Source organism: Anabrus simplex, chromosome 2 (genome assembly GCF_040414725.1).
Source record: "Anabrus simplex isolate iqAnaSimp1 chromosome 2, ASM4041472v1, whole genome shotgun sequence".
NCBI classification, from domain to species: domain Eukaryota; kingdom Metazoa; phylum Arthropoda; class Insecta; order Orthoptera; family Tettigoniidae; genus Anabrus; species Anabrus simplex.
In genome coordinates, this window is record NC_090266.1 from 345618132 (window position 1) to 345643226 (window position 25095).

The window sequence follows — 25095 nt, forward strand, 5'->3', positions numbered from 1 at the left end:
TTTGTCGTCGTAAAGGCATTCTTGATCCATTTACAGTAATTTCGTCCAATCCATCAGGTAACTAATGCTCTCGCACAGTACAGCCTGTATTTAAAGCAAACCTGATGTGCAGCGTCATGGGGCCACTACTAGTGCCACGCCAATGTGATTTGCGGGAAATTTTCATCATCGTCATCTTTCAGATGTATAAACACGCCTACCAATGTTCGTTAATCTAGCACAACCCCTTCTGTTGTTTGGATATTTTTTTTCCACCAGTGTTTCTCTCATTCCAGCAACACTCTCCAATATCATTTCATTTCATCTGTCAGTCATTAATCATTGCCCCGGAGGAGTGCGACAGACTTTGACAGCCGTCACAATTCCTGTCCTTGCCGCTAGGTGGGGGCTTCATTCATTCCATTCCTGGCCCGGTCAAATGACTGGAAACAGGCATTTTTTTCAGTGTATTACATGCTGTAGGTGTGGAATATTAAATACAGGAAAGAGGTAGCACCTGACAAATAATTATTTAATTGTAAACTCCAAAAGAAAATCAACTGTAAAGGCTAAGAAGGATGTCATAGAAACAGTTCTTGAATGTCATAGGTAATATTAGGAGAGGGGAAAGGAAGAACATTCTGGGTAAAGCAGATATACTCATTGTAGATCCCAGGAACGCACTGGACGAAATCATTTTAATAATCTACTCAATATCAGAGGAAATCTCTCTCTGATGAAGGATTAAATCACAGAAATCCGTTTAAAGTGTGAATGATCTTTCTTTTTCTCTATGTTTTTCTTTATTATCTGGGATTGGTACCAAAGTGGATTAAGCTTAGTTTTAGAAGTGGATGCTCTTCGTGCTGCAAAACCTGTGTGGACAGGTGTTTTCTCTATTGCATGTTCCTGTAGTGGTTGGTAGTGTAGTGTGTTGTAGGTAAATGAAGAGGTGTGCATTAAGGTAATCACGAACACCTAGTCTCCGAGCTAGAGGAATAAACCTTACCTGCATGTGGAGATGTAGAAACAAATCCAGGAACTCCAGATAGAAATGTAACACAGAATGTCATATTTTTTGTTCTAAGGGCCACATCAATCAGCTGGATGTGAAGTGCATGTCATGTGAAATCTCCATAAAATTAAATGTGGCTTGTCGTCTTGGCAGTGCTGGAAGTGTTGTTTCCCGGTACCATCCGACTCATTCTTGAAGTGCCAAAGAAAGGAAATAATGTAAATAAGTCTGTAAATAGTAATGACTCGGTTACCAGTGTACAGACCTCCTGAAACATCACCATTCTGTCGTTTAATGCCCATAGTATAATGTGTTACAGGAGACAATAGGAGGCCAGTATCGAACCGTCAGTCGTGAATGTCTGTGAAATGTGGTTGGCCAGTGCTACTTATGATGGTGAAGTATTTCCGCAACCATAATTGGTCTTCAGGAAGGATAAAACCTGGACGTCTGGAAGGGGTGTTCTCCTGGCTGTACCAACTACAACCAATCCGACTAGGATACCTGGAGACTGACAGTGAAGTTGTATGTGTGGAGGTGACATGTAGGGGCAACAGATTCTTGATAGGTAGCATATACCGGGCACCGAAATCCGACGAGTGCAACTCGTTCAGCACAAGTACAATGCCGTCTACCTCACAGAGGACTTTAACCTGTCCATAATATGGACCCGTGATTCCACTCTCATCCCTGGAAATCCATTGGCAGACACATCCCTAACAGCGTTCTGTGACCTCTTTCTGGAACAGCTTGTTCTGGAAGCAACACGTATCACCAAAACATCCCGTTCTATATTAGACCTATTTCTCATCAATCATCCATCGTCAGTATCCCAGGTTGAAGTCATACCTGACTTCAGTGATCACCACACCATTTGATTGACTCTAGCTACCCTAGACTACAGAAAACCTGTCAAACACAAATCCAGGCCTCAATATAACTTCAGGAGAGCTGACTTGAAATCCCTCTCCACCTTACTACTGAATCACCTACCCACTCCAACCTCCTTATCAACCTGTGACGTAGACTCTTTGTGGCTCACCTGGAAAAACACATTTTTCTGGTGCGTTGACCAAACTGTACTGAAATGCACTTTAAAAAGAGAGGAAAAATTTCTGTGGATAAAGAAAGAACTTTTTATGTTAATAAGGAAAGGAAACAGTCTGTACAAAAAGTGGAAACAGTGTCAAACAGGACAAGCGTAGGAAAAATACAAATCCACACGGAAAGTCACAAAAAATACGATCAAGGAGGGTTACGATCAGTATATTCACAAGGTTTGCTCCGATACCAAAGAGCTGTGGAAACTACTAAAAAAGGAACTGTGGCAGCGCTGCGCCAAGCTCCTTTCAAGCTAATGGGAAATCCATCTCCATGCCCTCAGACATTGCCTCTGCCTTCAGTGAAAAATTTAAAGAGAACTTCTCCCAGGTACAACCAGCTGGGAGCATGTATGTAACCAACACACCCAAACACACCCCTCTCCAGCCTCTACTTCTCAGAACTTGAGGTACTAGAAAGTTTGAGGAGGATTTGACCTCAGGCGGCAAGGTGCCCTGATGAAATACCCAGCCGTATACTCCGTGACTGTGCTGAGTCAGTGGCACCATCTCTCTGCGAACTATTCAGCCTGTTGCTTCACTGTGGATCACTGCCTCAAGATTTGAAGATTGCTGATGTAGTTTCGATTTTCAAGAAATGGGACAAAACATTCATTGACAACTATCGGCCGATGTCTCTCACATCCCACGTAAGTAAATGTATAGAACGACTGGTAGCCTCTAATATATGGGAATACTTCCAGGAAGGTATGACATACTCCTGAGGGTACTTCAACAGTCGAAGATTGAACTTCATCATACACAACACGTTGAGTTCGACCCTCGAGAGATGACCGCAACCATGCCATTACACTTCCCCTGTTATTCATCTGTCGTAATTTTAACAAAAGTCGTTCATGCAGGATTTGGTCAAAAGCTTTTGCCCAGTCCAAAGCCACACAGTCTACCTAAACAATTTTAGATATCCCCAGGGAGAACTGCCACTCATCAGTAACCTTTGTTACCAGGCGGGATGGCCGTGCGGTTACGGGCACGCGGCTGTGAGCTTGCATCCGGGAGATAGTGGGTTCGAATCCCACTGTCGGCAGCCCTGAATATGTATTTTTGTGGTTCCCATTTTCACACCAGGCAAATGCTGGGGCTGTACCTTAATTAAGGCCACGGCCGCTTCCTTCCAACTCCTAGGCCTTTCCTATCCCATCGTCGCCATAAGACCTATCTGTGTCGGTGAGACGTAAAGCCACTAGGAAAAAAAATTAACCTTTGTTAATAAAGTACTACAGGATCTTCCTGGAAGAAAGCCATGCTGGTTGGAATGCCTTAATTTTCCAAGGCACTGGCTGCTAGTGTGTTTTTGAGACATCACTGCAAGCCTCTTTTGAAGCATAATGCAGTGACAGTGCTCTATGGGAGATTTGTATGTACCTCCACTTGCTATAAATTCCTGCCTTTGGCTTTATCATCAAGTATGTTCCCAGAAGGAATGCAATAATTCATTTTCACCAGTTCAAGCTCTTCAGGTTTCATTTATAGTGAAATTACCCACATTTAATCCCTCTGTGGCAGTGGGCTCCATCATGAAAATGTATGTATGTACCACATTTTCAAGTTTATTGGAAATCTATATTAACCTGGATCCGCCCAAGATTTTATTTTTTGAGAATCATCTTGCAACTTTAAGCGTTGGATAATGTGCATATGAAGATTGCAGAAAAGCTTTGATTTTATTTATTCGACAAGTAATTTCCGAGAAAAGGCCCATGCCATATATGGCACGCTGGGCGGTAGTGCTGTCTTTTGTTTCACATATGGGAATGGATGTTATTCCGCATTTGGCTTACAGATATGCCTTTATTCAACACTTTCTTTTGTAAATCATCAATATACAAGTTTTTATTCAATATTTGCATATATTACAAAAATAATGTTGTTCCAGAACTATTAAAAATACCTAGATGTTTGATTTTTTGTGGTAGGGATGATTTTATCGGGGTTGTAAATGAACTTAGTTGTTAATTGTAAGAGGAAATGAATTTATATTTTAAATAATAATGCTAAAATCTCACAAGCTACCCAAGTCACTTATTATATCTTGAGACAATCAGTCTGTATGAGGAATTATAGCAGTGGTATGTACAGAGATAAGTCACCTGTTTATGTGACTACTGCACTAACGGTGATGTTCTGAAAGGCAAGTAGTCTACTTATTACCTTTGTGCAAGTGATAATAAGTAAAACAGTCTACATACAAACCTACATTGCACTTTGTACACTAGGTTCTAGGCCTAGCAAGGCAATTTTCTCTTCGCTCCTGGAATTATAGAAAGCCAGTGATGCATTCCATCGTACCAAAGTTCCTGTACTGCATTATGTTCAAAACAATGAGATCTGCAGAACTAGGGAGCAGCTTTGTAGCATGTAAGATAAGTCTGGACAATTGCTCGTCGAAAATTAAGGTGAAAAATGTCTTGTCGAGACTTGTGTTTCAGCTGCCATGCATTATGTATTAGTTCGCTGAAGCTGGCTACCAGGTAAACTGTCGGTGAAGCCACCTCCAGTTTCATCCCCGCTGTCACCATCCGACAAAACTGCAGCGTCTGGAGGCTCCATGAATACCTTTTCTACGTCGGAAAGTTCATAATTTTCCAACAAGTCGAGTACTTCTCGGAATGAAATTCTCTTAGAAAAATGTATGAACCCATAAATGTGAAGCATATGAAAAGACAGGATGAATAACTGCATAAAAGATACATTTCAACAAGAAAACCGCAATGTAGTGTCAATTTTATGTGAAATACTTACTCTGTGTGATTAAAAATTGTTACATTAAATCATATGATTTACAGCTTATACTATCGTGCGTTGCTAGGTTGATAAAGGAAAGTTAAATGAATGGAAAGGAACATCGGAACTATAACAATTATACGCTGAGTTGTGCTGGACAGAAAGACAGCACTTCCGCCCAGCGTGCCAGATTAGTACCACCAAATTTCTACTTCAAATGAAAGGACACCTATCATCACCAAGACATATCTTAGCTAATCCTCATACATATAAGGACCTTAGAGAAAATATAGCCCAACTGGGTCCATATAAATAACTATAGAAGTACACCAGGAATTACTTATTTCAAAGGGTGCAGCCATTACTGGCACTCTTGAAAACAAGACTTCTCTTCTATGTAGCTGTATCGTACCAATGAGTAAGATATACTAAAATAAACTACGTAAGATGTTAGGGGGGACTTCTCTGAACACGACAATACTGTAGTAAACAATACAGTGCATGCAGTTACAATAATAAGAGTCCAAGAAGACGGTGTAGTTTGCCGTGCCATATATGGCACGCTGGGCGGATCCAGGTTAAGGTAGTTCCATCCTGAATGTTACAATATTGTATACAGGTCTCTTGCTTTCCTCAGTATGTAATGCTTGTTTACCTCCTGTGCTGTGTTATAAATGAGTATATTCATACTTGTATGTTTGTTTTTTTGTCAAAGTACTCCAGGGAAATGTACTTACATTTATCTTATTTTGTGTTCCAGTTCGAGGATATAATCTATCTCGTCAGTCAAGCGTGCGCTCTGCAGCTGTTGGACCAGCTGATATTAGCATCGAGCAGGAAACTATCCGTGAGCTTTTTTCTAAGAAGCAAGCTCTCTTACTAGAACTGCGCAACTATGAGAGTAATGCTCAGTTCTCTAGTTCTGGAGCGAGTGAAATGGGAGAGCAGTTTGCCCAGATGAACCTGGAGATGGGCATAATCCCTGTAAATACCTCTTATATATAGGTTTTCACACTGACAAGTAGTATGTGAAAATTCTTTCATAAATAAAGGTATAGAAAATGTAATATAATCCACATTTGGAACAGGAAACTATTATTATTCCCAAAGCCCAAATCTGGTAAAAAGAAATTTGTCTTCAGCTCCACTTTCTGTTGTTCCCTCTTCTCACTCTAACCTGTGATTGTGTTTATTTTGTGTTCCTATTAATGTTCCTGTCTTTGTATACCAAAATATGACTTGTCAGAATTCATTGTATCTGAGGTAATATATTTTGCTGTCTGTCACAAATTCAAAGCAAATTTGGAGATGATAATGATGGTAATAATAATAATAATAATAATAATAATAATAATAATAATAATAATAATAATAATAATAATAATAATAATAATAATAATGTTTTTACATCCCAGTAACTACTTTTAACGGTTTTCAGAGATGCCGAGGTGTCGGAATTTTGTCCCACAGAAGTTATTTTATGTGCCACTAAATCTACTGATGTGAGACTGACGTATTTGAGCACCTTCAAATATTACTGGACTGAACCGGGATAGAACCTACCAAGTTTGGTGCAGAAGGCCAGCATTCTACTGTCTGAGCTACTCAGTGCAGAGAATTTCGAGATAAGAAACGATCCTTTCTTAATTATATTATCTATGTATTGTAGTCTGGTACTTCAAGAGAAACTTTAACCATGACATTGTCCATTTTGCCTTTCTCCTCTGTAAATAAAATGATGTACTTGTGACAGACTTAAGACTTAGATCATCATCATCTTGCATAGCTTCCAGCCACTGGCTGCATCTGTTTAGAACATAAGCCTCTCCGTCGTCCTCTGTCTTCCCACCATCAATCTGCCATCAGTTTGGTCCAGTCTTCCCTGACTTTCTTTACCCGCTCTTGTACTCCTTTCATTATCCCTTGGTCTTCCTCTCGGTCTCCTGCATTCCATACTCTGTCACACTGTTGGTTTCACACTATCGCACCACACTATGCAGTTGCATGAGCACTCAAGACACGTCAGCCTGCCTCTAGGGCAGCACAGGGGGACACTCACGTCACTAGTAGTTGCACCACAAGTGTAAATAACACGTCTACACACAATGAATGATGCAACTTCCTGTGTATCCTTTACTGGCATGTAAAAGAACTCTTGCAGGACAAAATCTCAGCACCTTGGTGTCTCCAAAACACATTAAAATGTAGTTAGTGGGATGTGAGACCAATAACAATACTTTTAACACATGCTATCATGTGCCTTTTCAATATCCAAGAAGGACATCAGTAGATCCTTTCTGTATTTATAATGCTGTTCCTGTAGCTGTCGTACTGTAAAAATGAGATTACTGTGGTTCTTCCTGGTATGAAGCCATACTTGCTTCTCTCAGACCTCCTCCTGTAACTAGAATCCATCTCTCCATGAAAATGAAAATCCAGTCATTCGACCGGGTCAGGAATGGAATGAATGAAGCCCCCATCTAGTGGTGATAATAGGAATTGTGCCTGCTGTTGAAGCCTGTCGCACTCCTCTGTGGCAATGATGAATGACAGATGAAATGAAATGTTAGAGAGTGTTGCTGGAATGAAATATGACAGGGAAAACTGGAGTACCTGGAGAAAAGCCTTCCTCTCCTCCGCTTTGTCTAGCACAAATCTCACATGGAGTGACCGAGATTTGAACCACGGAACCCAGCAGTGAGAGGCTGGTGCACTGCCACCTGAGCCATGGAGGCTGAATCCATCTCTCGATAATCTTTTCAAAATTTCACACAATGACACATTAGAGTGAATCCCCGACAGGTCCTTCTACTTCCTTAGGTGCAATTATTCCATTCTTCCACTCTTCTGGTGTCTCCTTCCATACAACTCTCATCACCCAATATAGCCATTGTTTCCCCACCTCCCTTGCTGCTCTCTGTCTTCACACTTAGTTCATCCAAACCTGGTGTCTTCCCTCTTTTTATCTTCCTCAGTGCTTCTTCCACTTCCTCCCATGTTGAGTCCGTTTCCATTTGTAGTTCGTTGTCCTCCTCTGAGATTTTTCAAAATACTCCCTCCATGTCATTTTGAGTTCTTCCTTCTTCTCTTCCTTCTTGCCATTGTTTTAAAAATCATTTTGGCATACAAGGCAGATCGTAAGATTCCCATACTAGCTCTGTAGTGCACCAGCAGATGGCAGCACAGAATTGCACTAGTAGCTATAGCGACCTTCAACCTTGTTAAGATAGCCAGGAGACGACATAGTGTTAACATCAGGAGTTGCTATGGTAGTGTTTTCGTGCGTGCGTGCGTGTGTGTGTGTGAAGGATGGATCATCCGCTACCTTATGAAGGTCACTATAGCTGCTCTGCTAGGCTGAGTAGCTCTGGCAGTAGAGCGCTAGCCTTTTGAGCCCAACTTGGCAGGTTTGATCCTGGCTTAGTCCAGTGGTGTTTGAAGATGCTCAAATACATCAGCCTTGTGTCTCTAGGTTTACTGGCATATAAAAGAACTTCTATCGAACAAAATTGGCATCTTGGCATCTCCGAAAAACCATAAAAATATTTAGTTAGTCGGATGTAAAACCGATAATGATAACGTTATTATTCACTATAGCTGCTAGCGTAACCCTGTGCTGTAAACTTTTGGCACGCTACAGAGCTAGCTCAGAAATTTTTGGTTCAGCCTTGTACCCCATCATATCTTTCCTTCTCTTACTTTTAATCGTTCCATATAATACCTTTTTTTCTATGTGCACCATCTTCTTCCATCATCTTGGTCCACTCTTCCATCCACCTTTCCTCTCTTCTGCCTTCACCCTTTTTACTTCTTTTTTTCTTTCTTTCTTTCTTTCCTGACTGACATTCTTCTCATGTTTTCACTGTCCTGTTTTGGAGCCATATCCTAAAGGCACTATTCTTTTGTACTAAGTCTTTCATTCTATCGTTCCACTATGGTTTCCCACCATCCTTTCATCATAGTAGTCATTCCACATACTTCTGCTGCTTTTCTTAGTGTGTTTGCCACTTTTGGTTCATATCTTAGCATGTTTTCCTGTATTATTATTTTCATATAATTTTCCTTTGTTTTTTTCCTATTTCAACTTCCATACTTGTATTTGTTTCTCTTGACTTTCTGTCCCCTTCTTACCTTCAGTCCCTTTCAGATTCATTACCAGCAGTTGATGGTTACTTCCCAAGGCCTCTGATGGCATTACCTAATGTCCATAATGTCCCTTGTCATTTTGCTGTCAAAGAGCATGTAGTCCACCACTGACTTTCTAGACCAGTCTCTACTGTACCAGGTTTGTATATACTCTCTTTCTTCTTGAACAAATAATTTCCAACCAACAACCCATTTCTGTTGCAGAAATCCAGCATCTTCTCAGTTCATTTTGACTCCCCCCAACCCTCTGTTTCAAGCACTTTTTTGTATCCTTCCCTTTCTTTGCCAACTTGTCTCTTCAGATCCCCCATCACTATCATGTTCTTTCCTTCCAGCTTCTTCTGCAGTTCATCTTTGAATTTCTTCCTTTTCTTGTGATGTGCAGCCTGCTTGTGGGCATACACTTGCACTATCTCCGAGTTCCTTACCTTTAGTACTATTTTCTCTTGTATTATTCTGTCACTTATTCCCTTTACTTCCTTCCCTAAAGCATCTCTCACCACTATGCCCACTCAGTTCCTCCTTCCTCATTTCCAATCCAGTATAATTTAAAACCTCTTTCTAATTCTCTTCTGCTTCCCCTTTCCATCTTGTTTCTGCCAGTCCGAGCAAATTGAGTTTTCTCCTTTCCATCGTATCTGTTCTGTTTTCTCTTCCACCTTCTCAGCAAGTGTTTCTATATTGAGTGTTTCAGTCCACAGCTTCTTCTGTTTTGTCTGCTCTGGGTGTTATTTATTCTATCATTACCAGCATTAACTTTGGTCTCCAAGGAGCCATCATTTGTTCCAAAGGTATTGACAAGAATTGATCAGCCTGGGTTTTTGTATTCTTTCTGAGACTGTCTCCTTCTGAAAGCAACTTTTATATTTTGCCTCTTCTGCTGACGCACTAGGCCTATCACTGTCAAGAGATTTTTGTTGGGTGAACTCCTATACCCTTCATCTACAAGGCACCAGGTGCATTTTATACATATTGCTAAGTGTTGAATAAGGTCGCTCCTCTAGAATTCACCCTCAGTGAAGTAAGACACTGCTAGGTGAAAGTAGGTCTTCCATTTTGCCATTGGGATGTTAAGTCCTCTTCTGCCATCCATACTATTTTTAACCATCTTCTCCTGTAACCTTAGAATGGGGCCTTTTTCAAGGTACGACCAGCTGGCCTGATGTTCTTAGAGAGGTATTTCTCTTCATCACTCACCCTTTGTCCTGGCTTGTGACAGCCAGAGCCTGGCTATTCAATTATTGGGCTAGGTTGGCAGGGTTGCTAGAGTATTGTATGGAATACTTGTATACCCTGAGTGGCCAAATGTCATGGGATAACACTGAGTGTGATGTTAATAATGAATTGCTTCCCCCATGAGCCCTCAAAACGGCAGCAATACGTCAAGGCTTCGACTCTACAAGATGTTGGAATTGTTCTGGAGGGATATGGACCCATGCGTCTTACACTGCTACCCACAGTTGGTCTTGTGGAGTTGGTGCGTGGTTCATGGAGCATACGCCAGCATCGACAGCATCCCATAAATGCTCGATTGGATTAAGATCGGAGGATTTGGAGGGCCAGTCCAAGGTTGTAACTTCACTGGAATGCTCCTCCAACCACCTACGTGCCACCACAGAGTGGTGACATGGTGTATTGTCCTGTTGAGACATGGCATCTCCATCAGGGTACTCTAGGGCCAGAAAGGGATGCAGATAGTCTGAAAGAATATCCACATAACGTGCACCTATCAGCGCTCCCTGCAACCGGACAATGGGGCCTAATTGCAACCATGAGAGCGCCGTCCCGACCAGAACTAAGCCACCTCCCATCTGGGCACAACCTTGTTGACTCGCAGGATCCATAGCTTCATGGGGCATACGCCACACTCTCACGCGCCCATCAGCTTGTTACAACTGGAACCAGGATTCATCGGACCATACCGCACACCACCAATGTTCGCGGGCCCATGCACGTCTTTGAACTCTGTGTGGAGGTGTCAGCAAAGGGACACAAGTTGGTCGTCGGCTGGTGAAGCCTATGTGATGCAGTTGCCTTCTTACAGTCCTGGTAGAAATAGGTTCCTGACTCCCAACATTCAACTGGGTGGTGATCTGATTCACAGTAGCCCATCGAGCGCCCAGTATGGTTCTGCGGAGGGGACGTAATGTCTGTTCATTAATCACCTGTGGTCTTCCCATGCGGCAGTTTGCACGGTTGTAACATATTCTCTGCCATATTAAAGATCCACCCTCGATACTGTTGAGATCGGAAACTCAAATTTGTGTGTAATCTCCGCACCGATGATCATCCCACATTCAAAGTCGGTTAACTATGTGTCCACCTTCACGACACTGGTGTCTGTGACAGAGTGTTCAGCTATGCCACAGCTAGCCGCAATGTTCAGGGGTCATACATGGCACATTTTCTAATGGGACAAACCTTCATGTGACTTTTGGCCACTCAGTGTAATATTATATGATAAAATTATTATAATTCAGTTACTACCTTCCTTCTGTTTATTGTCCACACTTTTTGATTGAGGGAAGTAAGAACAGCACTTCACCTCTTAGCATTTTTACTGTGGTGTAATAGTTCAGTAAACACAGTATGCATCAACAGCTCAATATAAAATAGTGCCTAATAATTGTAAGTATTCAACATACCAGAAGGTCAACTGTTACAAATATCTGACATTTAAACACTCTTAAATGCTGACCAACTGTGTTGATATTTAATCTTACAAGCTTTTCTCTCTCTCTCTTTTAAATTTTTTAAAAAATTGTCATACCAGCACAGATAGGTCTTATGGTGACGATATGATAAGAAAGTGCTAGGAATGGGAAGGAAGCTGCCATGGCCTTAACTAAGGTATAGTCCCAGCATTTGTCTGGTGTGAAAATGGGAAACCATGGAAAACCATCTTCAGGGCTGCCAGCAGTGGAGTTCGAACCCACTATCTCCCAAATGCAAGCTCACAGCTGCGCGACCCTAACTGCATGACCACTCGCTTGGTGATCTTACAATCTTGAGCTGAGAGCCTAACCAGCTGTACTCTGGAATCAACATCTATATCATCTGATGGCCAAGCAGGCATCAATTTTTAGTGATGAGACAAAGTCTCTTAGTGCATTGGCACTGCCGGTGGCTCCAGTTAGCCTACGCAGTGGCCTCCACGGTGTGCACTAGCCAGCGTATTGGTAGGTGTGCTAGGTACCAACTGATGAGCCCACCCTAGCATACGAGGGCGAAACGCTGGCAACCAAGAATGAGCTAGCTGGAAAATTTATAATGTCCAATAACGGACCATTTATATTGGTATTGTACTCTAATTGTCGTCCATTAGCAGTTGCACTATGCTATCTTCTTAATTTAACCTAACCTCACTGTGTTATTATCCCCAATCTAAACATATGAAATTTTTAACATATTGTTTTTGCAGCAGTATCAAATCATTGTAGTGAAAATATATCTTCTAGTCTGATGTAATTCAGTGATTTTACTGTGAGTTGAAATTATAGTATAAAATTACTTTTAATGAAAAGTACTAAATTTTTTCTTCATCCAGACGTAACCATGTCATTGTTCTATGTACATTTTGTACAGGTTACTGACATTTCAAATACATTTCAGTATTCTTTATCAAACCGAGCTAGTGGCTGCGCAGTTTGGGTTACATGGCTATCAGCTGGCATTTGGGAGATCATGGGTTCAAACCCCACTGTGCACCCCCTGTAGGTGGGGGATGCAGATGAAGAATACACCCATGGTATCTCCTGCCTGTCGTGAGAGGCGACTAAAAGGGGTGACCAACGGTTGATCAAATTAGAACCATGATACTACTTGTAATTGGTACCACCACACAGGGAACACCATGGGTCACTTCTACTTGCGTGTAGTACCACTATGTTAGGTACACAATAGGTTTGTGATTAGTAGCTACAGTGTGTGCTCAAGATGCATTTTACAGTACCTGTGATTCGTACCACTATAGGAGTGACATCATGGTTCTGCCTTGCCTATGATTAGTACCCACTATGTGAGGAACACCATGGGATAGTGCGAGTCCCTGTACTTAGTCAACTTATGTGAAGAACACCGTAGGTTTGCGTTGCCTGTAAATAGCGACACAATGTGTGAAACACCATAGGTCTGCGTTACATGTGCGCATTACATTACCTGTGAGTAGTACCATAATGTGTGGAATACTGCAAGTCTACGCTACTTTTGATTAGTACTGCAACATGACAAATACCATGGTTCTACTTTCCTAGCAGTAAGTACCATTATGAGGGGCCGATGACCTGGATTTTGGACCCATTTAGACTACAAGCATCATCGATTCAGTCTTGTGCTCTAGAAGCAGTCCCTTGGTCAGTACTACTATTGTTTAACGCTAGTTTCTGGGAATGTGGGGCATTATGGATCGGATCCACTGATTGTTTTATCTTTATATCCATCCATTTATTTTTCGTCCTTATGTTTTGAATTCTGGTCAGTGGAGGATTCATCATCATCATCATCATCATCATCATCATCATCATCATCATCATCAATGTCCCACTCCAGACGCCCGGGTGTGGTTGGTGGAGGATTATGGATTTTTAATTGTCCTTACATTTCGTCTCATTTTGTGCCAATGACCTAGATGTTAGGCCCCTTTAAACAACAAGCATCATCATCATCAAACCCTACTGTTGGCAGCCCTGAAGATTGTTTTCTGTTGTTTCCCATTTTCACTCCAGGCAAATGCTGGGACTGTACCTTAATTAAGGCCATGAGTGCTTCCTTTCTTACTCCTAGCCCTTTCCTATCCCATCATCACCATAAGACTTATCTATGTTGGTGCCACATACTGCAAAATAGTAAATTTTAAAAAATATATTTATCAAGGCAATTGATATAACCCTTCTAATCTGAGGTAATGGATATGTTCGAATTTAGCTACCCGGGGAGATTGATTACTTGGTTGGGTAAGGGTATATCAGTCACTTTTATAAAGAATGCTGAAATGTGTTTAAAAAAAGTCGGTAACCTTCCCATATACCGTTGGCGGCAGTCCGTCCTTGGAGGACGATTGCATTGCACCCTGGTTCGTTTACAATGTCAGGAATGACTGAAAAGTCCTATTCTTGAGTGACAGTCCTTGGCATAGTTTTGACATGTGGAGGAGGAGATGGCCCAATCAGAAGCTGCTTTAAGCTTCTTCCAAGTTGTTTCCTTGTAAGAAGTGCATTATTTCATATATATTTGTTATCTTCACACAAATTTAACTGCTGTCTTTCGGGCATATCTGTCATTTGCAGTGCTTTCCCAGTCATTGATGTCAATTGCAGCCTGCCTCAGGTCCTTTCTGCAGACATCCTTGAAACTATTTTTAGGTCTACCTAATGGTCTCGAGCCTTAGCTTAGTTTCCTATACAACAGAGCCTTTGGGATCTGACTGCAATCCTGTTCCCTGAACCATAATATTTGTCCTTCCCAGGCAGATGTTAAGCCTTAACTCTGTACAAGCTTGCAACATATGTCATTAAGATGTTGTAGCTGAGCTTCAGTAAGAGAAGTAAAGGCTATGTTATCAGCATATAGCATTTCTCTCATGGTTAATTCATTGGTTCTTGTCTTGCATCTTAGTCTAGCATTGTTGAAAAGGTTTCCATCATCTTTGGTGCATAGGTGGACTCCATCAGCATAGTTACGAATAGCATGCTGCAAAAGTAAGGAGAGGAAAATGCCAAAGAGTGTGGGAGTGAGAACACAGTCTTGCTTCATCCTACTCCTTACTAGAAAAGGTTCTGTTAGTTTGCCATTGAAACAAACCGAGCATTTTATATTCTCTTGAAATGAGGTGATCATTCTGAATATCCTAGGTTGACAGGCAATCTTGTGAAGCAGGTTCAAGAGTCTGGTCAAAAGCTTTCATGTCAATGAATGCAGTTATCTATATATGTATCTGGGCAGGGTGCGTTGGATATTCACTTGAGTTCGTGTAGATCTTCTTAATATCACGTTCCTTTCACACTGTCTACGTACAGAAGACACACAACCTGCCCAGATACACAAAGAGATACTGCTGTGTTCTCAGCGTGTTCCATCAAGAACCTAACGAAATAGCACTGAGAGAATGTTCGCTCTAAAACAAATAACTATTTGACTTCACTTATTATAATAACCCACTATGTATCATCAGTAACATAATATTATTTATCAAGTGTCACACATGCTATTTAAACATTGTGAAGTCAACAAATCCAGTTTTACTTCGTATGGACAACAACCAAGGCAGTGTCATCAGTGACATAAAACACTGCAATTGTTTTATATTAGTTTTGTGAAACTTTAAATTGCACAATTTATGTTAATAATATAAAGTACAGACTTATGCAACACTCAAAACGTGTTAATGCAACAGACTGACAGAATAATTTACATGGTTATATTGAGAGAATTGCGTTTGTATGGTGAAATCAAGAAATCCCATCTTACTTCTTATAGATAACAATGGGTTATGTGAACAAATCTGATCCACAGAATGTCACTGTAATATTTGTCCCAAATGGAAGATAATAATTGCTTTTACTCAAATAAAGTGTAAAATCTGTGGTAAATTAAGAAATACCATCGTTACTAGAGAAATATTTATACGTACTTACTGGCTGTAGACAGGACTCCCTTGTGTTGCATTCCGCTGCTCGTGCTGTCTTTTGTTTCTTTCTTGAGGTCCAGGGCTAGCATCAACAAATGGGAGTGTTATGTCTGTGAATTCTCATTATCTTTGTCCATATGACTAGCACAGGCAGTTCAAACAGCAAAATAGCATGATCCCTGGACCAATAAATATATTACTGTTTTGTTGAAAGGAAAATAGCATAATCCCTGGACCAATAATAATGAATGAGTTATGGCACAAAACAAATGAGCAACATGAAGAAAACAACACCTAATTAATTTAAACAACTTCAGTGAGCAAAGACATCACACACAAAAGTGTTAGACAAAACACGTACGGAAGGGCTGCGACGTAGCAGAAAAAATAGTTGTAAGGTAGTAAAGTACGTATCCATATTATTCTCTGCAAGTAAAATATTTCATACTTTTTCTTAACTTACCGCATATTTTACACTTTATTTGAGCAAAAGCAATTATTATCTTCTATTTGAGATAAATATTACAGTGGATCGGATTCGTTCACGTAACCATAACAATGATCAAGGAGTGTCATTAACATGACGTACAGTACAGTAACCAACTTACAGTACATTAGTTTCATAAGAATTTTAACGTGTGCAAGTGATTTTAACACATCAATTGCGGACTCATATTTTATTCAGTGTGCATCACTGCACTCAAAGAACAGTTGACAAGATGATTATGTGTATAATTTGTAAGATGTTTGTATAAGCTATAATGACAGTTTTTGTTTAAGATTCCTATATTAAACTGTGTATTATCCTTCGTTTACAGCGAGAGCCCTCTCACTGATTCATCCGTTATTACGAGCGATTAAGCGTGCACAATTTTTTCTGTTACCAACATTTATGCTCCTAGTGATTATATTGCATGCGATGATCATCTTCGGTATTGGTTCCTTGTTATGTCCTCTAGCGAGCTCTCTCGTCGACATTCAAAGGCCATGTCGGAGTCAATTAGTAATACCCGTCAACTGCTGTTCCGTAAAGAAAAATGGAAATGAAAGAAGAGAACATGTTTTCACAATAAATGTGTAAATAACGTGTCCGATAGCAGTTGTTAACTCTCAAAAATAAAAGCTAAAGTAAACAATCGCTTAATTTTAATGCTAAATACTGCAATTAAGTAAGAATGGGATACACCTCATGGTGTCAGAGTGCATGATTGATTTCAGAGGTTAGTTTGTATTTTCTTGTGTCTGGTTAAATTTCGGTAAGGCTGTTGTTAAGTAAATTTATAGTGTGATGGTTATCATTTCTCTTCTGGCCTTTAGAATATGTTTTCATGATTAAGTTAGGTGATGCTGTTTGAATAAAGAAATTGAAACTTTTGCCACAAAATGTGATCACCATCTTCGGTATGGTATAGTTTTCTCGCTATGTGCACATTTGAAGGCGATGTCAGAATCTATTAGTAATACCCGTCAACTGCTGGTCTGTAAAGAAAATTAGAAATGAAAGAAGAGAACATGTTTTCGTAACAAATGCGTAAATAACATGGTCGATAGCAGTTGTTAACTTGTTGGAAATAAAGGCTAAGTAAACCATCGCTTTGGTGACGCCGTTAGAATAAGAAAACTGAAAAATCTACCACAAATTGCAATTGATCATCTTCGGTACCACATCATTTTCTCGCTATGTACACTTGCAAGCTCTCTCCTCAACATCCAAAGGCGATGTCGGAATCGATTAGTAATGCCCGTCGACTGCTATTCACTAAAAGAAAATTAAAAATGAAAGAGGATAACATGTTTTCATAATAAATGCATAAATAACATGGCCGATAGCAGTTGTTAACTCGTCAGAAATAAAGGATGAAGTAAACGATTGCTCAATTTTTAATGTTATGTACCAGTACTGAAATTAAGTAAGAATGGGATACACCTCAAGATATGGCAGAGTACATCACTGATTCAGAGGATAGTTTATATTTTCTTGCGTCTTGTTAAATTTCGGAAAGCCGGGCTGAGTGGCTCAGACGGTTAAGGCGCTGGCCTTCTAACCCCAACTTGGCAGGTTCGATCCTGGCTCCTTCCGGTGGTATTTGAAGGTGCTCAAATACGACAGCCCCGTGTCGGTAGATTTACTGGCACGTAAAAAGAACTCCTGAGGGACTAAATTCCGGCACCTCGGCGTCTCCGAAGACCTTAAAAAGTAGTTAGTGGGACGTAAAGCAAATAACATCATCATCAAATTTCGGAAAGGCTGTTCCCATGTAAATTTGTAACGCGGAAGTTATCATTTCTCTATGTGCACTTGAAATCCGTTTTCTTGATACATATACGGTTAGGTTAGATGACGCTGTTTGAAGAAGAAAACTGGAGCATTTGCCACAGAGGCCTCTGGATTGATATTATAATTTTTTAAGAATGAAATTAAACATACACTTTTATGTAGTATCAGATTTCGAAAAACAACTAACGAGCAAGCCGTGGTGTGGGTATCATCCGCGAAAACGCAAGTTTTGAACAAACTGATTGCCATTTCATACCGATTTTAATGTATATGGGTTTCCTGACTTTTACAGAAAATCGAATATAACGACAATCCGTTTTAGCGAGTAAATTTATCGCTGTTATGAATTCTCGTATACCAGATTTCTACTGTATAACTGTGTACCAATTTGAACTGTATTGATTAGGAGGAACAACCACTATTGCTATATTCATTAACAAATTACATCATCCATACGGATCATGAAGCTCATAAATTTTTATGTATCTTTTGTCGTATCAGGCTCCCCATGACTTGTAAACATGAACCGGTCTGACCTCTGCTGAACTGACAGAAGTCTCGATAGAGAAGATCACACAATCCCAATTATGATATAACTGTATCTAAGCAGCTTTTTTGCAATGGAGTCTGGCTTCTTGTAATAATTTATGGATCATGTATCAGCATCCAGGAAAACTGGTTTATTGCATCAGCTTTGCTGAGCTTAAGAACAGGTTCTCTTGTGACATTTCAACTAACCTGTTACCTTCTTCCGTAGTAGAAACCTGCTTTAAACCTATGATCTACCGAGCTCGGTAGCTGTAGTCGCTTAAGTGCGGCCAGTATCCAGTATTCGGGAGATAGTTGGTTTGAACCCTACTGTCGGCAGCCCTGAAGATGGTTTTCCGTGGTTTCCCAATTTCACACCAGGCAAATGCTGGGGCTGTACCTTAATTAAGGCCACGGACGCTTCCTTTCCACTCCTAGCCCTTTCCTGTCCCATCGTCGCCATGAGACCTATCTGTTCCGGTGCAACATAAAGCAACTTTTAAAAAAACTGTGACTGGTAGACATCCAATGTCCTTTGACTTTGACACCCGCCAGTGCTGTATCCATCTCCAAGCAACCCTAGGCAAATCGCTGCTTCATGAATGCTAAAAGAGCCGTGTTGGACTTGCTCTCTTGACGTGTGTGAATAATGTGCCATCTCAGAATGGATTGAGCCATTTAGCATCAAAGTTAGCTAGACAAAACTTGATGTGTTCATTGCCTGATATCATCACTGCATATTCATTTGGGAACAAAAAAAAAAAAAAAAAAAAAAAAATAAATATTCACTTCGGGTTTTGAATCTTATCTGTTATAGTAGGCACAAATTTTGTAGTTTACAACTGACCCACTGCGCTACCTGGGAGCATGTCATGTGCTTATAATTTCATAGTGCTGTATGCAAGTGCAAAATACAAGAAAGAGAGAGAAGGGAGATGGGAGAGGGTGGAGTGAGAGTTACCAACACAATGAGTGAGAACTTTGGGTTGTGTTGTAAAATGCATCCAGCTAACTGTATAAAGCTGAACATAGCCAAAGTAGACTTCCTTATATTTCACGTCTCCAGAGATGCAACAATTCTTGATTGTTCATCTGTACATTGAATAACAGCATGCTCCAACCTGGGCAAAGAACTTAATTTTAATTCAGCTGATCATGAAAGCTTCCATACAAAGGTTAGCAATATTATGTATTAAATTTATTGTACAGAGTTCGATAGCTGCAGTCGCTAATGTGTGGCCAGTATCCAATATTTGGGAGATAGTGGGTTCGAACCCCACTGTCGGCAGTCCTGAAGATGGTTTTCCGTGATTTCCCCATTTTCACACCAGGCAAATGCTGGGACTACCTCAATTAAGGACATGGCTGCTTCCTTCCCACTCCTAGCCTTTTTCTATCCCATTGTCGTCATAAGACCTATCTGTGTTGGTGCGACGTAAAGCCAATTGTAAAAAAAAAATTATTGTGATTTTATATCTTTGCTGTTTCTCTAAATCTCATAACTTCAGTTAAAGAAATAGCAGTGTTTCTGTAGAAACAGATTTTTGTATAGAGAATTACCTACTGTAATTCCATTGTCTTGGTTTTGTATTTTGCCTTTGACAGGAAATGTATTGTTCATTCTGTTGCAAGATTTCTTTGGCAGTTGAGGTTTGCATTCACTTGACCTAAAACATTATTTCAGTGAGCGATCTAATTGTGAGGTATTCGTGTAGCAGTGACTGTACATAGCGAACTTGTATATGAATATCAATAAAATGGCTTTAAAAGTCAGAGCTACTATTGTGGGACATAGCAATGACCAACTATGAATATAAGTATGATTATTATTATTTTTGCTTAACTCCTGGGGCTGTGCCTTAATTAAGGCCACAGCCACTTCCTTCCCACTCCTAGCTCTTTCCTATCCCATCATTGCCATAAGACCTATCTGTGTCGGTGTGACGTAAAGCAAAGTTGTAATGATAATATTATAATTTTTGCTTATGTGTTCATATAAATAAAGCAATAAATGTTCTTATTATTTCCAGTCAAAAACTCGACTGCAAACTGGGATATCTATCAACATGGGAAATGAACAGAAACCTGTAAGTATTTTTTGACTAAGCCTTTAATATCTCGTGGATATGCTGTAGGGGTTCTTTCATGTGCTAAGCTCTGTAAGCTCTGGGCTAGAAGTCACGATCAGAAAGTAACTTAACATATAGTTGTGGTTGCATGGATCAGGAAATGTGTTCTAGGTTGAGAATATTTTCCATCCCTGCCTGTAGTAGTCTGTCTTCTGGTAGAGGCCACTCAAATGACAACATTGCAGGTGATAATTTCTATGCGTCACTCCATTAAAATACGGCATTTGATCGTGTTCTGTTATGCCTGTGGTTCTGGTGACTGCTACCAAGGTGATATGGTTGTAAACATGTGTGTTATAATGACGGATGCAAGCAGATTCACAATTGAAGAATGTCATCATCTTTGCATACGGGTGCATGAAAAGTAATGAACGGGTGAGACATGATGAAGTTAGGGAAACCTTTTTTTTAATCGCTTCAATAAAGAAGCCCCAATGGATGCTAATCTTTGAAAACTGGAAAGAAAGATCTTTGTAACGGGGTCTGTCTTAGATGCACCATGCAGTGGAAGACCCAAGAAATTTGATAATGGTAATGAAGTCACTGAACGCTCAAATCATCGTTGCTTCGTTCGCCATCAAAATCGACAAAAAAGTGGTCGGCGGAGATGGTCATTCCCAGAACCTCCATGCGTCTTTGGATAAAGAATGAAGGTTACTGTTCATTTTGACCTGGTAGCATCAATTAACTGATCATAATAGGAATATGCAACGGATTCGTGCAAACAGTTACTTGCAGCTTTTCCAACATTAGTGGCTCACCATAAGGTTATGATTAATGACAGATTAATGTGCTGTGTGTTTTAGCTCCCAGTCTCAAAATGTTTATATCTGGGCAAAAGACAACCCTCGTTATTATGAATAAATTAAGCAACACCCTCCTCATATAATGCTATGAGCCGGTGTTACCAGTGACCTTATCATCAGGCCGTATTTCTTCAATGGGTCTGCGACAGGGGAATAGTACCACCAGGTGTTATCTCACACTGGCTGTTATCTGAACTTGACAAAGTTGGCATGCTGAACGACGTAGTTATGCAACAGGTTGGTGCCCCTGGACACTATCGGACTCATGCTCGAGACTGGTTGAACCACCTGTTTCCATTAGGAAATTGGGCATGGAGGACCTTTTATATGGCCGCCCAGAAGCCACAACGTGCAATGATTGGCTGTGGTCCTTCTTAAAGGAAAATATTTCCTCAACTTGTATGACTTCCATTGAAAAGCTGAAAGAAGAGATTACCCATACTCTGAGAATGATCATTCCCGAAATGTTATGCCGGGCAAGCAGACGCACATGGCAGCTAATCCAACTCTGCGCCAAGAATGATGATCAGCATACCGAGAGAGTTCGAAATATGTCTTTTTCCATTCTTGCATGTATTTTTTTAAGTTAAATACAATTGTTTGCCTTTCATTTTGCTTCTTGTTTCAATACAATAACATTAAACCTTTCCGATCATGTCTTCGAGCCCACCCTGTAGATTGATGTTTGATATATATATATATATATATATATATAGACTATTCCCATTAAAAACTATGGTAGATTTTGTAAAGAAAAGAGAAAAAGAAATATTAAATGTACATTCTAAACAGATTCAGTGGTGATTGGTGAATTAACAGTATCAGTTATAGAAATTATATTTAATAGTAAACAAATTTGACTGGCCAGGAGATTAAGTTTTGCATGTTGTGATGAAGCAGAGAGATGAATGTTATCCAGGCTTTGCGAAGTCTATTAAAACACTAGTGTAACAGTAGTTTTATAGTTTGTGTTTCTTGATTGTATGTGCAGAAATAATATGGTTTAAGTATACTACATACTACACTTACCAGTAATGCCATGTGTTGATCCTCCCTTCAATTCAGTAGCATAGCCAGGATTTCAGTTTGGTGGGGGGGGGGGGGGGGGGGGCATTACGATAGGTCATCATCCAGAATTTTATTTTGGTGGGTGTCCAAATCTCTGGAGAGTTTAGGAACACCTTATAAGGAAATCAGTGTCCTTGGTTCCTAGTAAGAGTAGTGGATTCATGCAGATTGCGGAAACTATTAATAATGTACATGCTTAGTAAAAGTATATTTGTTAAAATTCCTGGGGTGTCTGGACTCTTTGGACACTCCCCCCTCCCCACTTCTGGATACGCTCTTGTCTCCATCTATCATTCCCTTCCCAACATAACTGCAGCATTTCATATACTCAGAATACAAGTTAAATGAATGAAAGAATAAATTGTGTGAGTAATGGTGCAATATTCTGGTCTAGAATAAATATGATCATTTTATTGTAATAATGGTCATGTGATAAGCTATAAAGAAGTAACATTTTATACAAATAATGTGCCAAAGAAACACACACTATATATACAAAATGTAAGGGGTATGGGTATAGATATTTTGTTAGTTGGTAAAGGAAAATACAGCTGTTCTCACTTCATCATTCCACCAAGATGTTCACTTTTTCCCATCTTTGCACACAGCTGTTCCTAGGCATTCACTTGCTGTTGCTACTACAGCATCCCTGTATGCCACCTATTCTCTTTCTACAGTATATCCTGCTTGCTCTCCACTGTTTGGAACTTCTTACTAATTATATCCATGTACTTCTAATGTCCTCTTCCTGGAGATTTTCTACCCTTATTCGTTTCCAGACAGATTTCATGTTCTCTATCCTAGGCCTAGAGATACTTACTTCACAACAGATCAGATAGTGGTTCGTTTCATAGAAAAATACCCCCAAAAATCGTACATTACTAACAGATTTCCTGAATTCAAAGTCTGTTAAGATATGGTCTTTTATGGATCTGGTACCCCTAGCCTCCCATGTGTAGTGGTGAATAGCCTTATGCTTGAAGAAGCTATTCGTAACTGTTAGCAGTTAGCATACTAGCACAAAAGTCCAGTAAGCGCTTCCCATTCCCATTAGCTTCTATATCTTCCCTGCTTTACCAATCGTCCTTTCGTATCCTTCAGTTATATTCCCAACTCTCGCATTGAAATCGCCCATTAGCACTATCTTATCCTTGCTGTTGACCCTGACTACGATGTCACTCAATGCTTCATAAAACTTGTCAATTTCATCCTCATCTGCACCCTCACATGGTGAATACAGTGAGACCATTCTCGTCCTAATTCCTCCAACTGCCAAATCTGCCCACATCATTCGCTCGTTTACGTACCTATCAGAAACTAAGTTGCGTGCAATAGTATTCCTGATGAACAGCCCTACCCCAGACTCTGCCCTTGCCGTTTGAACACCCGTCAAGTATACTTCATAACCTCTTACCTGTTCCTCCTTATCTCCCCTTGCCCGGATATCACTTACTCCTAGCACATCCATATGCATCCTCTTTGCTGACTCGGCCAATTCTACTTTCTTTCTTTCTTCCATAAGCCCCATTAATACTGATAGCTCCCCATCGAATTCCATTTTGTTCGCCAAGTTGTTTCCAAGAAGTCCCTCGCCTGTCAAATGGGAGTGGGACTCTGTTACTCCCATAGGTCCGAGGCATGCTTAAAATGTTCTGAGCTCGGTAAATTCATGAATCAGGATGGCACCCTACTTACAAATAGTCCAAGTGAGGATCTCTCCTCTAATGGGTTAGGGACCACCGGTGGATTGTATAGCCCTAGCCGCCTGAGCACAAGGGGGCCCATGACTCAGAATATGTCCGAGATGCCCACTCCCATTCCTTAGAAACTGGTATCCCGACTCTCAGGACCACTTACTAGGCCACTCAGTCGTTGCCCATGGTTCACGAACAAGGTGTGACTAAGTAACCCACACCATGATATTATTATTATTAAATTAAAATTTGGAAATTGACAGCATTACAAGCGGTTGAACCCATCGTTCGCTGGTTTATTATCTTCTTCAGTAGACAAGTGGTGGTGTCCTACTCATGATCATGGAATCGATATCCAAACAACCATGCATTCCTCATCATATAGACTTCCTGGCCTCATACTTCTGACTTAATTATATAGAAAACGGAGTGCTGTTATTTCACTCCCGTCTACTTCTGCATCCTTGTAGGAAGACACTGCAGGGCTGCTGTCAGAGGAGTAATATACTGGTAATATTCTTTTCATAAGCAGATCTGTTAAAATGAAATGCAATCTTTCATGTTGTATCATGTTGTAGTTTGGAATCGAACCCGTGATCATGGGTCGGACACCACCACCGATTTACCAAGGAAGCTAATAAACTGCTGAACGATGGGTACGACTGCTAGTAATGCTGTAAAATTCTACATTTTAATTTAACAATAAGAAGAAGAAGAAGGAGGAGGAGGAGGCGGCGGCTTGGTGGTGACCTAATGAGGATGAAACGAATGGCAAAGATGTCATAAACACCCAGTCCCCAAGCCAGGGAAATTAAGCGTACGAGGAGGTTGAGTCCAAGAATTGAACCAGGGCCTTCGGAACAAAGGCAAGCATTCTATCCATTTATCAATAAATCCGGGCTTTAATTTGCTAAACCCTAGGCTACCATTTTCACTGATCATATTTTGACAGTTGCGGAAGCCAGGGCAGTGGGTTGTGAAA

General features: G+C 40.4%; 1 protein-coding gene across 1 annotated transcript in view; it reads left to right on the top strand.

Moving 5' to 3' along the window:
- Positions 1 to 25095, top strand: part of LOC136864133 (Bardet-Biedl syndrome 2 protein) — a 220991-nt gene that overhangs the window by 64017 nt on the left and 131879 nt on the right. Inside the window, exons 6-7 of the mRNA XM_067140753.2 lie at positions 5600 to 5823; positions 20447 to 20503. Of these exons, the coding sequence (XP_066996854.1) occupies positions 5600 to 5823; positions 20447 to 20503 (281 nt within the window). The remainder of the gene's footprint in view (positions 1 to 5599; positions 5824 to 20446; positions 20504 to 25095) is intronic.